This window comes from Triturus cristatus, chromosome 5_2 (genome assembly GCF_964204655.1).
Source record: "Triturus cristatus chromosome 5_2, aTriCri1.1, whole genome shotgun sequence".
NCBI classification, from domain to species: Eukaryota; Metazoa; Chordata; class Amphibia; order Caudata; family Salamandridae; genus Triturus; species Triturus cristatus.
The window spans coordinates 761366935-761381413 of record NC_140588.1 but is presented as its reverse complement, the minus strand read 5'-3'; the positions used below and the strand labels follow the sequence as shown (position 1 = coordinate 761381413).

Genomic DNA, 14479 nt, shown 5'->3' with positions numbered 1-14479 from the left:
AAAGCTGTGTATGGGTATGATTGCAGTGCACTGTATATAGGCATGGTACATTCATCCCAATGAAATGGATGAATGGCATCTTCTAGTTTGCGTTTGTGTGCTATATTAGTTGATCAATAGTTAACTAAGAGGATTGGAGAGTGGTTTCTTGTTTTAGGGCGTAGTAATATTGCAAAAATGAACCAGGTTGCAAATGTGTCAAACATCACTTTGCATGTAAATTATTGACAAACCAGAGAACCTGCTTTTTAAAAGCAAGTTACTAGGTACTGTCAGTGCTTAATTTGATGCGGATGAGGCACACATTTTTGGGGACCGACACACATTTTTCCTCAACACGCTTTAATCCAGAACAAGAGAGACAAAAACACAGAAGGGGGAAAGAAGGAGGACGTGAAAAGGCATGGCAGGGAGGACCCCAGCTCTACAGACACTCTCGACCACTACACAAATGGTATCATGACAATGCAGAAAGTGTAAATACTAAATATATACACTACTAAAAGAGCTACTCACCACAGTACAATCTTTCATCAAAACTGACTTAGGGCTGCCTCACGCTTATCCAATCAAAACATAGTTACTTTGCTGAACTACTTCTGAAAGTACTAGGTCCAGTCAATAAGTCATAGTCTGGGAAAAGGTGATCTACATGTTTGCCTCTGGTAGCGATTCATGAAGTATCTCTCAGAATTTTCAGTGTCCAAAGACGTTGCAATAGCGTGGTTTTGTGGGGTAGGCTCCCTTAAATCAATGTAGAAAGCATTTCCCAGTCCTGCTCACACCAGTCCAGTCACTGGGAGTATGCCTCGAGCCACTAATGCACAAGCATGCACCAAGTGCAAAACTGCTGGCTGTATTTGAAGCATGGCTTAAAAATACCGCTCGGAGGCGCATTGATTGGCCTGCAGGTAACTTAATGGATCGCTGCCACCAGATTCTGAAGTGAAACTAGGAGGCAGTATTGGACTTTAGAGAAAAAAAAGCGACCTTCACGGTGGCAGAGCAGTACATATCATGTTGCATTGTTGCTGAAACTTAACAGTGGACATGAATATAAAAAAAGGACAATCCGTGCTGGCTCCTAACAAAACTGTGTCCATCTTAAACACCAGCCAAACGTTTTTCTGTAATGCTGATGTTGCCGATTAGTCTTGCAGAGTCTTGCGAAACGGTTTATCTTTTCAACGTGAAATTAAAACAATGAAGGCATCCTCTGGTATATTTAGAAGTATAACTGGTGCGAGAAATTGCAAAAATAAAAAACAGGATGGTCTCGTGCTCATGTTTGACTAAATTAAACACATGTAAATAAAATGCTCTATAAATAAGGCACTCATCCTTTATAATTTATTTAATGGGTCTGAGCTAAATCGTTGGGATATTCAATATTTATACATCTCAGTCGCATGTTTCAAATGGCTTAGCTCGTTACGCAAGCCTGTCTTTGCTTTCTTTTTTTTCCTTTTTTTTAAATTATTTTTTTTGCAGAAAAAATACCAGGTACAAACATCAATAAATATACTTTGCATTGCATTATTGTTAAAAATATCCAATATACATGAATGTAAGACAAATACAATTATATAAGATATAAACTGGAATAGGGCTTTCTAAAAACAGTTAAACCTGAGAAGGAATAATATTTCATTACTTCGGGATACTGATGCAATAAAATCACTTTACAGGAGCGGCTTATTTCAGAGGTCAGTGTATAGTGGGAACCCTAGCCTGTCTTTGCTTTCAATGCATGTCCTCCGCTCTAACCGACAAGAGCTCGAAGGGTTAACATGACGTTTGAACTGACATCTGTCATATGACAGACAAGGAAACCTGGTGGTAGAAAGAAGATCCTTAAGAGCGCACTTGGGTAGGTACACTACTGGTGTGTTTTGGGAAGAAGTCAGCGCATCTTGGGGGAGACATCATTTCTGAAAAAAGCATTTGCAATGCAATAGGACTCGCATTTACGCAATACATATTTCATTGGAAATGGGATACGGGCAGGCAAGAAGGTACGAACAGGAGTGGGGAGTGGCGGGGGGGCTTGAAGTCACGAACTGCGGGAGGGGGGGAGACAGGGAAGAAAATAGTGTTCAGAGTAAAGGGCCAGTAGCCATAGAAGGATACACATGAGGACATGGCTGTCATGAGGAGGGACTAACAAGCCTAAAACCAATCTGCAGGCAGCATTTAGGACCTAAGCCAATAAAAACGATGGGCGGAAAGTGGGCGGAGCTTCCACGAAGCTTCCACACTATACTGAATACTGCATGCCTCGCAAAGCAAGCAGTGCATGCGCTGTAACGCTAGGCTCGACCTAAAAAGCAGAGAACTTGGGCATGTTGGCATCTATCATAGCACTACATGTATATGGCACCATTTAATGCTTTCCTTGGTTTAATTTATGAATGTTCAACCTACAGAAACAATAACAACAGCCATACAAGACGCCTATCCACAAGTGATGAAAAAAATGAGAATCCCCATTACTGCCGGCATCTGCATCATTTTATTTTTACTTGGCCTTCCCTGTTGCACACAGGTATGGTTTTCTCTATCCATTAACATTTACATGTATATTATATATCTTAGTATGGAACTAAATGTGTGACACTATTGTCCAAAGTCAAAACTATTTACTGAACTTTCAATGCCAGCTTTCATTGGAGGATTGAAGCTAAATGCACAGTTTTAAAGTATGCACACATTTAAATAGTAACTGAATGCTAAGGCTTTTTGAATGTCGCTTTGTAGCCTGGTGTTTTACGTTATTAAATATAAATTCTGACAAAGTGTTTTTTTAACCAAGGTTTGCACTATCATGTATTTTATTTTATGATTTATTCTTGCTAAATCTTCTGCAGTCCTTGTGACACTGGATCTACTAAATTGTGTGCTGTTTTCTAAAACCAACTCTTTGGGAATCATGTTTGCCAGACTTGTTTTTGCAGCACCACCATGAACTGAAAAGACTAATGATGATTTGGTGGACTACATTTAGAAGAGAAAAACACTTACAGAAACAAACGGTTATGTACGTAACAGCCAGTATATGTTTGAAAATTGATTCACTTACAGAAAAAAACGGTGATGTATGTAACAGCCAGTGATATGCTTGAAAATTGATACACTTACAGAAAATCTTCCTGCTCGGTCCTTCATAATGGAGCATCTCACAAATGTCCACTGGGTTCCTATTCAGAAAAAAGTCTGTTTTAAAACTCTCTGCTTTGCCTACAAATATGAATATAAGTAAGAGCCTACCTCTCTCAATAAGGAACTCTACTTTTACTCTCCAGCGTGTTCCATACACTTGACCTGTCTTTTCCAGGAAAGTTTCCCCAGCATTCGGCACAACAGGTTTGAGGGCACATTTTTTCCTACTGCTGTTTTTCAGGGTTCACCCTCTCTCCGTGCCAGGGTACCCTGATAGAGTAGAAGCTGGTGCCATACACATCTACATAACATAGATGTCAACAAAGAAAACTGCTGCTTCATAATGAAAAAGAGTATAGATCTGTAAATGAGCATTTGCCTTCTATGCAGAACTCAGTGTATATAACAAAAGTGATACAGGTAACTTGCTTTCTGTTTAATCCCTGTACAAAGTCACAAACCCATTGTGAAGTAACGGGGTTTGCGATCGCAAAATGTCTTTCTTCTGTGTAAAACCATTATGCGAGTGACTTTTTAGAGGCTTCAAGCAATTCTGGACATAGAACTCTATTGATGCAGTGATTTTACACAAAGTACCTTATAAGCGTCAAAATTCACAAAGAAAAACAGCCGGAGAGAAGGGAAGTGTCGGAAAACACAGCAATGCATTGATTCCTGAGTCCCTGGGGAGGTGATCCATCAGTTCTGCTGCATGCAGGAGAAGTGTTGTGTCGAATTCGGACTGTAAGGGGAAGCTATGCTAAATCCAAGGCGGCTCTGGTCTGAGGGTGATGCGTTGGAAAATTTGGCACACATGTACGATGCATGGAAATCTGGATGCCCTGGAGGTCAATGCGGCTGAGGCAAACAGGCGCTCTGTTGATTTCTTCAAGCCAACATCCCATGATGCGTCAATTCTTTCAACCACACAGCAGGGCCTGCATCGGAGTCAGTGCGGGGGGCACAGACTTCGGAGACACTGTGTGCTGAACTCGGGCTGTGGCTGTTTCTTCCACCACGGGCAGGAGCTGCGTCAATTGTCTTCGGCCACACGGCAGTGGTTCGTGGAAACGTTTCCCGCACAGCGGTGCTGCGTCAGAAAAACAGGCGCAGGAAGGATTTTGTAACTTTTTGCAGCAGGAACAACCTCCAAGGGCCCAGAAATGAAATTGGCAGCACTTGGCAGGTCAGAACTCCCAGAAGTGGAGTTCAGGGATGCAGCAGGTGAAGTCTTTGATGGCCCTGAGGCTTCTTAACAGGAGGCAAGCACACACATGCCCTTGGAGAAACTTCACAAGCAGGATACAAAGCAAAGGCCAATCCTTTTCCTCTCCAAAGCAGAAAAATCAACTGCAGGCTAACCCAGCAAAACAATACACAACAAAGGGGCAGTAATCCTCCTTACAGCTCTTCAGCTCTTCTCCTTGGCAAAGTCTGCTCTCGATCCAGAAGTATTCTATAAGTCTGGGGTTTTAGGTCCAATTCCTTTTTGCCATTGAAGTAGGCCTTCTTCAAAGGATTGTCTTTGTAGAGCACAAGTTTTTGCCTTGCCTAGTCTTGGCTCCAGACACACTCCAGGGGGTGGAGACAGCATTGTGAGAGGCCATACACAGCCCTATTCAGGTGTCAGTAACAACTCCTTCCACCACTCTAGCTCAGGAAGGCCCATCGGACTGGTGGTGGGCCATCAGGATATGCAGGGAACACCTAAACTCCCTTTGTGTGACTGTCTAGAGTGAATGTACAAACAGGCCCCTGTCAGTGTAAACCAGATATTGATTCCACAGGCAGGCAGAGGCGCAGGATGGTTAAACAAGAAAATGCCCACTTTCTAAAAGTATTACAAAACAAGGGAATCCCAATCTTTGAACCTGGGGTGTTAGATACATTTTGCAAAAAATGGTTCATATAAGGCAATAGGTCCTAAAAGAGAGCTATATTCAAAAGGAAGTTTTAATCAATTATCTTATGGTATAAGGCACTTTACTAGATAAATATAGGAAGAGACACAGGTAGACATTGAAGGTAGTTCATTTATTTAACAATACTAATATTTTCATAACAAGGGGATTATAGATCCGGTGCTCACAAAAAAGTGAAATGGAACGTGATGTGGTGAGTGAAGGAAATATTTCAAAAACTACATCGCAATGACAAGATAAGCAGAACTCCTTAGTACAAATTTTTTAAGAATAAAGGAGTTTAGTTGTAAAAGGAAGTCAATGGCGTTTCGTTCTCAGTGATTTGAGATAGTCATCAGGACATTGTTGTGAGCATGTAGTATTTAGTAAAACCGAAGGAGGTGATTTGGTTACTGGTCAGGCGTAGCAATAGGGAATATCAAGGCTTGAGAGGGTTCAGTCTGTAAATATCAATGCGAAACCACATAGATGTGGTCCAGGGGCTCCGTAAAACTTTTACCTTTGGATTCAGAAACTTTTCTGGAGCTTTTTCGGCTGAGGGCCCTCGCTGCTTTCCACCAGTTTGGATTCGGTGAGGGTTCGCCAGCCTAATTTTCAGGGAGCTCCGGGTCAAACTCAGGAAGTCGGACCTCCGTAGCTCTTCAGCGGGACAAACCTGGAATCTGGGCCGGGTCGTGGTTGGAGGTGGCCGGCTTGGGCTCTCGCAGTCGAGTCGGTCACCTCCTGGAGCTTTTTCCAAAACATTTACCAAACTTCTGGCGGTCCTTCCAGAAAGTCTCCTGGTAGGTTCCAAGTGTCCAAAACACAAATCCAAAGAGTCTGGAATCTCCTAGATGGTCCTTGGCAGGCCTGGACTTAATTTCCTACAATGCACTTGGTCAACCCCTTAAGACGCCACTGGACACACTCCTGGAGGGGGACTCTGGCTGGAGAAGGGTCAGTTAGGCTCTGTTAACCTGTAGCTGTAGGTAGTCCACTTCGTATTCCTTCTTGATGCAAGGCAAAGTCCTCAGAGCTGTAGTCCCAGATCATGCAGCAGGTGCAGACTTCACCAGGCAGGCCCCTAAGTGCAGGTCATGATTCCAGCTGGGCAACCCTCCTTCTTCTTTTTGTTTCAGGCAGCAGAACTGAGAGACTATGCACCTCTCACATATTTAATCTCAGGTTCTGGGCATGACCACTTCCATTACCACAATCCATCATGGTTGAAATCTCAGCAGACCAACAACAACTAACTAAACCATCACTCAGTGTGGCTCATACCATAGCTCTCCGACCCTAACGTCTGAAAATTCCTTCCTTAAGCCTGCTAGCTGGCTGGAGCACAGGGATATGGGGTAGGCAGGCCTGGCATTCCCTGCCTGTCCGACCTCCTTTGAAGCTTCATGCTTTATGACCCCTCTGCCCTGCCCTGGCATTCATGTGTAGCTGCAGAGCTCTCTCAAGGAGATAGCCTCTACCCTGGATAGCCACTTATCACCTAATCAAGGCAGACTGGCAAAGCCTGTTAGAACTGACTAATCAGGGAAGACTGCAGGAAGGCTGGATTTTGGCTTACAGACATGAAAGTGTTATAACTTCTTTTCTGCGTAAGTTAGGATAAATTCAATAGAAACAATCGGTTGGGTTTTTAGTACCATTTGGTTAAGTCTTTGAATGAAATGTTCATACTTTCCTAGCAATAATTATGCATCAATAAAATATTGCCATGTTACACTATGAGGCCAAGTATCTTCAATGGGGAAAATGAAGTGTGCACTTTCTTTCTCACTAGGGTTTATAAAACCTCTTTTATAAAGCCTGTGCTGATATCTACAGGAGCCCCCACCCCTGGAACACCTGGGGGGTTCCTAACATGAAAAAAGGATTTTAGTTATTCACAGTGCCCATAGCACCCACAGCACCAACGTTGACTTTGTACTGAATTTCCTGCATTGGGGGAAAAAAATGGGCAGCTTTCACTCTCCCCGGTTTAGAAAACATCTTTTATATGGACCCTGCTTATAGTTACATGACCCCCACCCAGACACCTAGGGAAGATGTTGGGGGTACCCACAATGTGAAAATAAAGGAGATTATCACTTTTAAAGTGCCCATACCACCAAAGTCAAGTTTGCAGTTAATTTTACTGTTTGTGTTTAACAGAGCATTATCCCTGGGCCTGACTAGCAGAGCTTAGGACACAGTCAAAGTCAGCTACCACCAGTTCCATTCAGTACAAAACAATGGGGGTGAACAGGCCAAAAAGGGTGCTCTTCTAACAATAACACACTAAGGTAAAATCACCCGCCCCGAAGAAATTATTCCATCTCCTAATGTCAGCAAAAGCACAATAACTACAGACACATAAATACAAAAAATATTGTCTCCTACACAGCCCAATACCCTTCTTTCTTATTTTCTTAACTTGCAATACAAATTTAATAAAGAAACAAATGTGACAAGAATGCAACTGTTGTGAAAACATCAAGGCCGGCCTGCACTGTACAAACGTTAATGGTTTTAACAGGTGTATGATTTATTTTTTCCTTGGAACAGCATAAAAATCACAGAAGTGTACATTGATCTTAAAATGTATCACATGGCCCAGGAGGTAATTGGCTATAAAAAGAATTTTCATAGTTAAAACCATATAAATAATGTACGGTATTCATCCGAAATCTAGTCAGTAAAAACCTATGTTGTTGGCTCTGAACCATATTAGGATAATGCTGTTTTGCCAGAGCTGTTATCAGAGGATCGTGAGCTACCACAGAAGATCTACTTAGTTCTCTAGTTTCCATGTCTTCTGTTCTCACTTTAATAATCATGGTAGTGAGTTCCCTTTTAGTTATTCCAATCATGGATTCAGTAGCTAGGCATACCTTTACTCTCACATGATTTCGTAATATAGTTCAGCAAAGATATGTGCAATGCTTCCTCCAAAGCCAAGCAATCGCCAATTATTTTTAAATTAATTGAGGCAGCCTCTCCTATCCACACCGCTGTCCCAGCTTGAGAGGGGCTGCATACATGTTATCTTCAATAAAAGGAACGCCTAGTTCAGCATGACAAATATAATTAGAGCAACCGTGGGGGGCTGCACGCATCTTTTTCAAACACCTATTTCCAGCTTGCTGAATCAGATCAACATTAGGATATTCCCAGATGCCAGCCCTGTGGGTAGCCCCAGACACACTTACTTCTATACATGGTAATCATCTCTTTGAGTGGCTTAGTGCCCAACCTAACAGTAAATCTGAACACAGCTGAGATGGCTTTACCTATTTTCAATCTTGTATTCTCCAACAAAGGTTTCCAATTGTTTTGTGCACTAAAATACAGTTGAACATTAATAGTAGATGACATCTTTTTGCAATTCAAGAAATAACCACCAGCTGATTTCTTTCCCTTTCCATTATACATAGTAAATGAGTTCCCACTGTTTACCTTCGAACCCAGTTTATCCGTAAAATGAAAAAAATAATGTATTAAACTCTGAAGAGCATTTCCTGTCTGTGCCATCAGGACTACATCATCTGCATAGATCAGTATCCAGAGGAGGTGGTATCCTACCCATGGCATCATGTCTTTTGCTCTTTCAGCTAAAAAGCTGTCTACGTTATTAATGTACAGTGCAAACAGAAAAAGTGCTCGAATGCACCCTTGCCTATCTCCTCCTTTAACATCAAACAATTCAATGCATTCACCTTGTCTGCCGTGACAAACCCTGGCCTTAGTATCACCACACAGTTGATGCAGGAAATCAATTAATGGCTTATCCTACCCCATGTCTGACAGGAGCAACCCTGAAAACTGATTGATTTACACAATCAAAATCGGAATCCATAAAGGCCATACAAAAAAACATTTTGACTGTAGTGTATTTACTGACCAAAAGACTTAAATTCAGACACTGCTTCACAGTGCCAAGTTCTTTATGGAAACCATATTGTGAATCACAAATTGTTATTATTTATGATATTATTTTCCTCTTACAGTGTCCACGGCTGAGCAAGCCATGTGACTAAAATAAGGTGCATTGATCACTTAGTATCTTCCCAGGTTTTCTCTTCAATTAGGTTTCCCTACTGGCAATAGTGAGTTTGTATTTCCTTCTGCATTTTCTAATCAGCTCTCTATCCCATCGCCATCTTTGGTGTTTTATGGGGCTTAGTACATGATGCATCAAACCAACGTTTACTCCTTAATTGATATACACCTGGTTGTCTTGTCAAAGAATGTTTAATATAACCCACTAGCTCCCCAGAGGCTGTCAAGACTGCTTCCCCTTCTGCTGTAGCATTTAGGCGAATGGCTACCGGATTGCCATGGGTCCAATCATGTCTGTAAACAGCCTGCAGCGTCCACAGCTTCCCACCTTAAAGTAACCCCATTGCTCCTCCCTTCTCTTATCTCCCTACAATGCTGTACAGATGTAACCCCTACATATAGCTGGTTCAGAGATACAGCCAAGGGGTTCTGGTAACGCAGGCCGGATGAAAGTATCTGAAACTTATCAACTGAAGGGAATGCGGTCCTCAAATATTAATTTAAATCTACAGTACTGCTATGTCCATTTCCTATAAAAGTTGGGGGTGTCGATTGTGGAAGGGGATGGGCATCATTTAAACAAAAGTAGGTTGGCCTTCATAAGGAGCCTGTTCAGAGCTTCCACGTAAGCACTATTAAAAAGTGTTTCAAATCCCCAGCTCCACAAATCCCCTCAGCTTCAAGTACAAATTAACGAATGCTACAAACTCCAAGGCAGATTATATAAAGCCCCTTATCCCTAATCTCCAGAAATCCCTTCAAATCTTTCAATACCAATAGCAGAAGTAAAATGTTGGTATATAAGTAATATTCACGACAGCCTTGCCCCGCTTAAGATCATACCTAAGGAGTTGATAATGTGAAGAATCTGAAATATTCTTAAACACTTTTTTTGAAAGGGTTCTAGAAATTAAAACCGCCTGGACTCCTCTAGCTCTGTCATCAGTTGAGCTAATAGCCGGGGAGCAAATGAAAGTAAAATCATCAACATAAAACAGGCCGTCGCATAGGTTTCTGGGAGGCATACAAAAAAATGCTTTCTTATCAAATTAACCCATTCTGGATTATCTAACTTGCTTTTTACTCCTGCCAAGTTCCAAGGTAATATCTTAATGCTGTCCTCCGCCCCCAAAGGCTCGCTATTACACAATACTATTCCATGCTATTCTATACTGCACTTATATAGTGCATGGCTACCCCTACCCCTAGGCATCCCAGCGCTGTAGTATACCACCTTAATTTACACCTTATTTCCATACTTTCCACCCTACTATCATCATTATTAGTGTTCACCTTTCTATGTACTTCTTGAGCCTCCTTTATCAGCTGTTTGTCAGTCCCGACCCCTCAGGGCGTTCAGAGGGGTGAACCGGTTGTGGATGGGCAACGGGGTCGCAGTAGCCAGCGTCCTCCTTTGCACTGCAAAAGCCCATTAGCCTTTCCCTCAACAAACTGCCGTGCTAAATGCCCCACATGTCAACCCCATAATTAAGTCCATAAAAAAGCTTAAAGGTACCACTACAATTTGATTGGCATGAAAGGATGGGGGTGCTAGTATCCTCAGTGTTCTTTCGGCACAATAATATGTATGTTGTCCCTTCTTTAAACGTGACACCCCCTTTAAAACAATCACCAACGGAGTGGCTGGCATCAGGTGGCAGGTGGAGGTGGGAATAATTTGAGTAGTCTAAGTTTCCTATACTTCCTGCTCTTTGGTGAACACATGCTGTACTCCCCACATATTATTATTTGAAAGTAAAGATTAAGTACCTTCTTAGGGGGTCCACTTGATCCTAACAGATCCACGCCTATCATGGCTTAGTGTAATCGAGTCCAAATAGGGTAGCCACCGCAATAATATGGATGGACGCTAGATGGCAGTATTGAACAGCTTAAATTAATATCAATAAAGTCGAATGAAAAAGAATCTTCACTCCCTTAGTGGCCTGGAATGTCGTCCATGTCTAAAATTATGACAGTGAGAAATCCAGGAGCCGACGCTAATCAGTGTCGGATTGCGATTACAATTAGGCCGGGGGAGTCGCAAAAAAAAGTGGAACTGCTCTCCTTCCTGAAACACCATTTGGACACATTTTTAGAGAAATGTTTGGTAAATTATTGAGCATTTCTAATCTTACAGAGCCAGTAACATTGGCGAATACTAGAAGAATTACATTTTGGCCAGGTGGGCAAGGTGAAAAAAAGGCTGAACAGCAACAACACCTGATGAGTGTTCCATTGGGTACACTGACAGAATATCGAGACCAAAATATCTTGATACAGATAAATTGTGTCAAAAATATTGATCACAAAAATATAGTTTTCCTATATATATAATTGTAAGTACAAATATATTGAAAAAAAACTATTGATGTTCACTAATATCGAAACAATGTATGAAATAATGTTGTTTTAAAATATATATATTGTTAAAACAGTAAATATAAAATATTTTAACATATGACATTCATATAATAATAACTTATTTAAACCGACACACACATATAGATGAGTGTGTATGTTTATATACACACATATAATATAAAACAATAATAACAAAAAATATTAATTATAATCTATATTTTAATTTTCTAATATTTTTAAGTATACCTATATTATCTACTGGCGGTCGCCAGTAGATAGTTATAGTTAGGACCGTGTTTCCAGAGGAAATCAGAAAATTCTATTTTGAATAACTTTGGCGCCGGTTGACGAATACTCGCGAAATTTTCAAAACTAATGGGGCGCTCCGCTCAGCTCCTACCCTGAAAGTCTCGGGGGGATTCGTCAAGCGGGGGCCGAGAATAAAGGGGGGTCCCAAAATGCGTTTTCCCCATGCATTTTCCCATAGGACCTTTAGTCGAAGGTACAGCCCGAACGGCTGAACAGAATTTCTTGAAATTCGGCAAAGAGGTAGTCCTCAGGTCAGGGATGTGCCTTTTGCATATATGGAGTCAATCTGTTCAGTAGTTCCTGAGAAAATTGCAGTTAAAGCACATAAATATCTATAGCCGCGCACCGTGCGCGCACCGTGCACGCAGGGTGCGCGCACCCTAACGTGCGCGAGCGTAATTCTGATTGGTGGTTACATGTCAGTCAACGTTCGAATCGGTCGAAATCAGGAATTGTCGGCCGCCATTTTGTTTGTTTTGATTGCGAGAGTGAAAAAGGAAGGTGGCGAACGTGAAAAGGGGGCAGTGTAGAGAGTTCCTGACCCCCTAGCCTTTGTCAGGGGGTCCCTGAAGGACCCCGAAGGCAGAAAAAAACATTAAATTTTTTTTTACAAAAATCGCGGGGTGCGCGCACGGTGAAAAACCATAATTTTTTTTTTTTTTTTTTAAACGTAGTTTATTGTAAAATAAATATATAAAAAATATAATAATAAATACATAACTTAGCATTTAAAAAAAACGTACAAATTCACTGAAAAAACCATAGGTTTCACACACGTTATAGTTAGTAATTAGCATTTAAAAAACCTTGCAAATTCACTGAAAAAACCATAGGTTTCACACACGTTATAGTTAGGAATTAGTATTTAAAAAACCTTGCAAATTCACAGAAAAAACCATAGGTTTCACACACGTTATAGTTAGGAATTAGCATTAAAAAACCTTGCAAATTCACTTAAAAAACCATAGGTTTCACACATGTTATAGTTAGGTGGACATTTCACTCGTAAAAAAACAATGAAATTCCCCGGTTATAGTTAGTTGAGATAACTATAACTCGCGCGACCGCCACTCTATCACAAGGATGATGTCATCAGTGATGTCATGAGTGATGTCACTGACCATGTCATGAGTGATGTAATATGTGACGTCATCAGCAGTGGATTGCGGGCGCGCGAGTTATAGTTATCTCAACTAACTATAATGGGGGAATTTCATTGTTTTTTTACGAGTGAAATGTCCACCTAACTATAACGTGTGAAACCTATGGTTTTTTAAGAGAATATATATATATTTACATAAACATATAAATATAGTTGATAAATATAAAAAATAAACTACAAAAAAGTAATATATTTCTAATTTAATTATACATAACACAGTAAACAATATATACAAATATGTTCTAATAAAACTATATTTAAAAGTACATACATTTATATATACTACTATAAAATTAAATACATTAACACATAATAATAATAAATATGTAAACAACACTAAAAATACAATTAAACTCCAACAATAATAAATATACTACTCCCACTGCAGTATGTGCAACAGTAGGGAAAGCAATGGACCCAGGAGGGATTAAATTTACTATTCCCACCCCAGTAAGTGCAACAGTAGGAAAAGCGTTGGACTCAGCAGGAGTAAAATGTACTATTCCCACTTCAGTGTATGCAACAGTAGAGAAAGCGTTGGACTCAGGAGGGGTAAAATTTACTATTGCCACTCCGGTGTGAGCAACAGTAGGGAAAGTGTTTGACTTTGGAGAGGTTACATTTACTATTCCCACTCCAGTAGGTGCGACAGTAGGGAAAGCATAGGACTCTGGTTGGGTATAAGGTACTAGACCACTCCACCATGTACAGCAGTAGAGAAAGTGTTGGACCAGAAGGGGTAAAATCTACTATTCCCACTCCACTGTGTGCAATAGTAGGGAAAGGGTTGGACTCAGGAGGGGTTACATTTACTATTGCCACTCCTGTAAGTGCAACGTTAGGGAAAGCGTTGGACTCTGGAGAGGTGAAATTTACTATTTCCACTTCAGTATGTGCAACAGTAGGGAAAGCATTGGACTCAGGAGTGGTTACATTTACTACTCCCACTCCAGTAGGTGCAACAGTAGGGAAAACGTCGGACTCTGGAGGGGTTACATTCACTATTCCCACTCCAGTAGGTGCATCAATAGGGAAAGTGTTGGATTCAGGAGCGGTGACATTTACTATTCCCACTTCAGTGTGTGCAACAGAAGGGAAAGAATTGGACTCAGGAGGGGTTACATTTACTATTCCCACTCCAGTCGGTGCAACAGTAGGGTAAGCATTGGACTCAGGAGGGGTAACATTTACTATTCCCACTCCACTATATGCAACAGTAGGGAAAGCGTTGGACTCGAGAGGGGCTACATGTACTATTCCTACACCTGTAAGTGCAACAGTAGGGAAAGCGTTGGACTCAGGAGAGCTGAAATTTACTGATCCCACTCTAGTGTGTGCAACGGACAGTGTTGGACTCAGTAGAAGTTAAATTTACTATTCCCCACCAGTCGGTGCAGCAGTAGGGAAAGGGTTGGACTCAGAAGGGGTAACATTTACTATTACCACTCCATTCACTGGTACAGTACAGAGAGAGTACTTCACTTCTAACATATTTCACAACTCTATAAAATATCCAAAAATACAAACATAA

General features: G+C 41.1%; 1 protein-coding gene across 1 annotated transcript in view; it reads left to right on the top strand.

The window, feature by feature from the left end:
* LOC146829236 (sodium- and chloride-dependent neutral and basic amino acid transporter B(0+)-like) overlaps window positions 1-14479 on the top strand; it is a 393036-nt gene that overhangs the window by 295894 nt on the left and 82663 nt on the right. The window contains exon 10 of the mRNA XM_085607866.1: window positions 2427-2545. Coding sequence (XP_085463992.1) covers window positions 2427-2545 — 119 coding nt within the window. The remainder of the gene's footprint in view (window positions 1-2426; window positions 2546-14479) is intronic.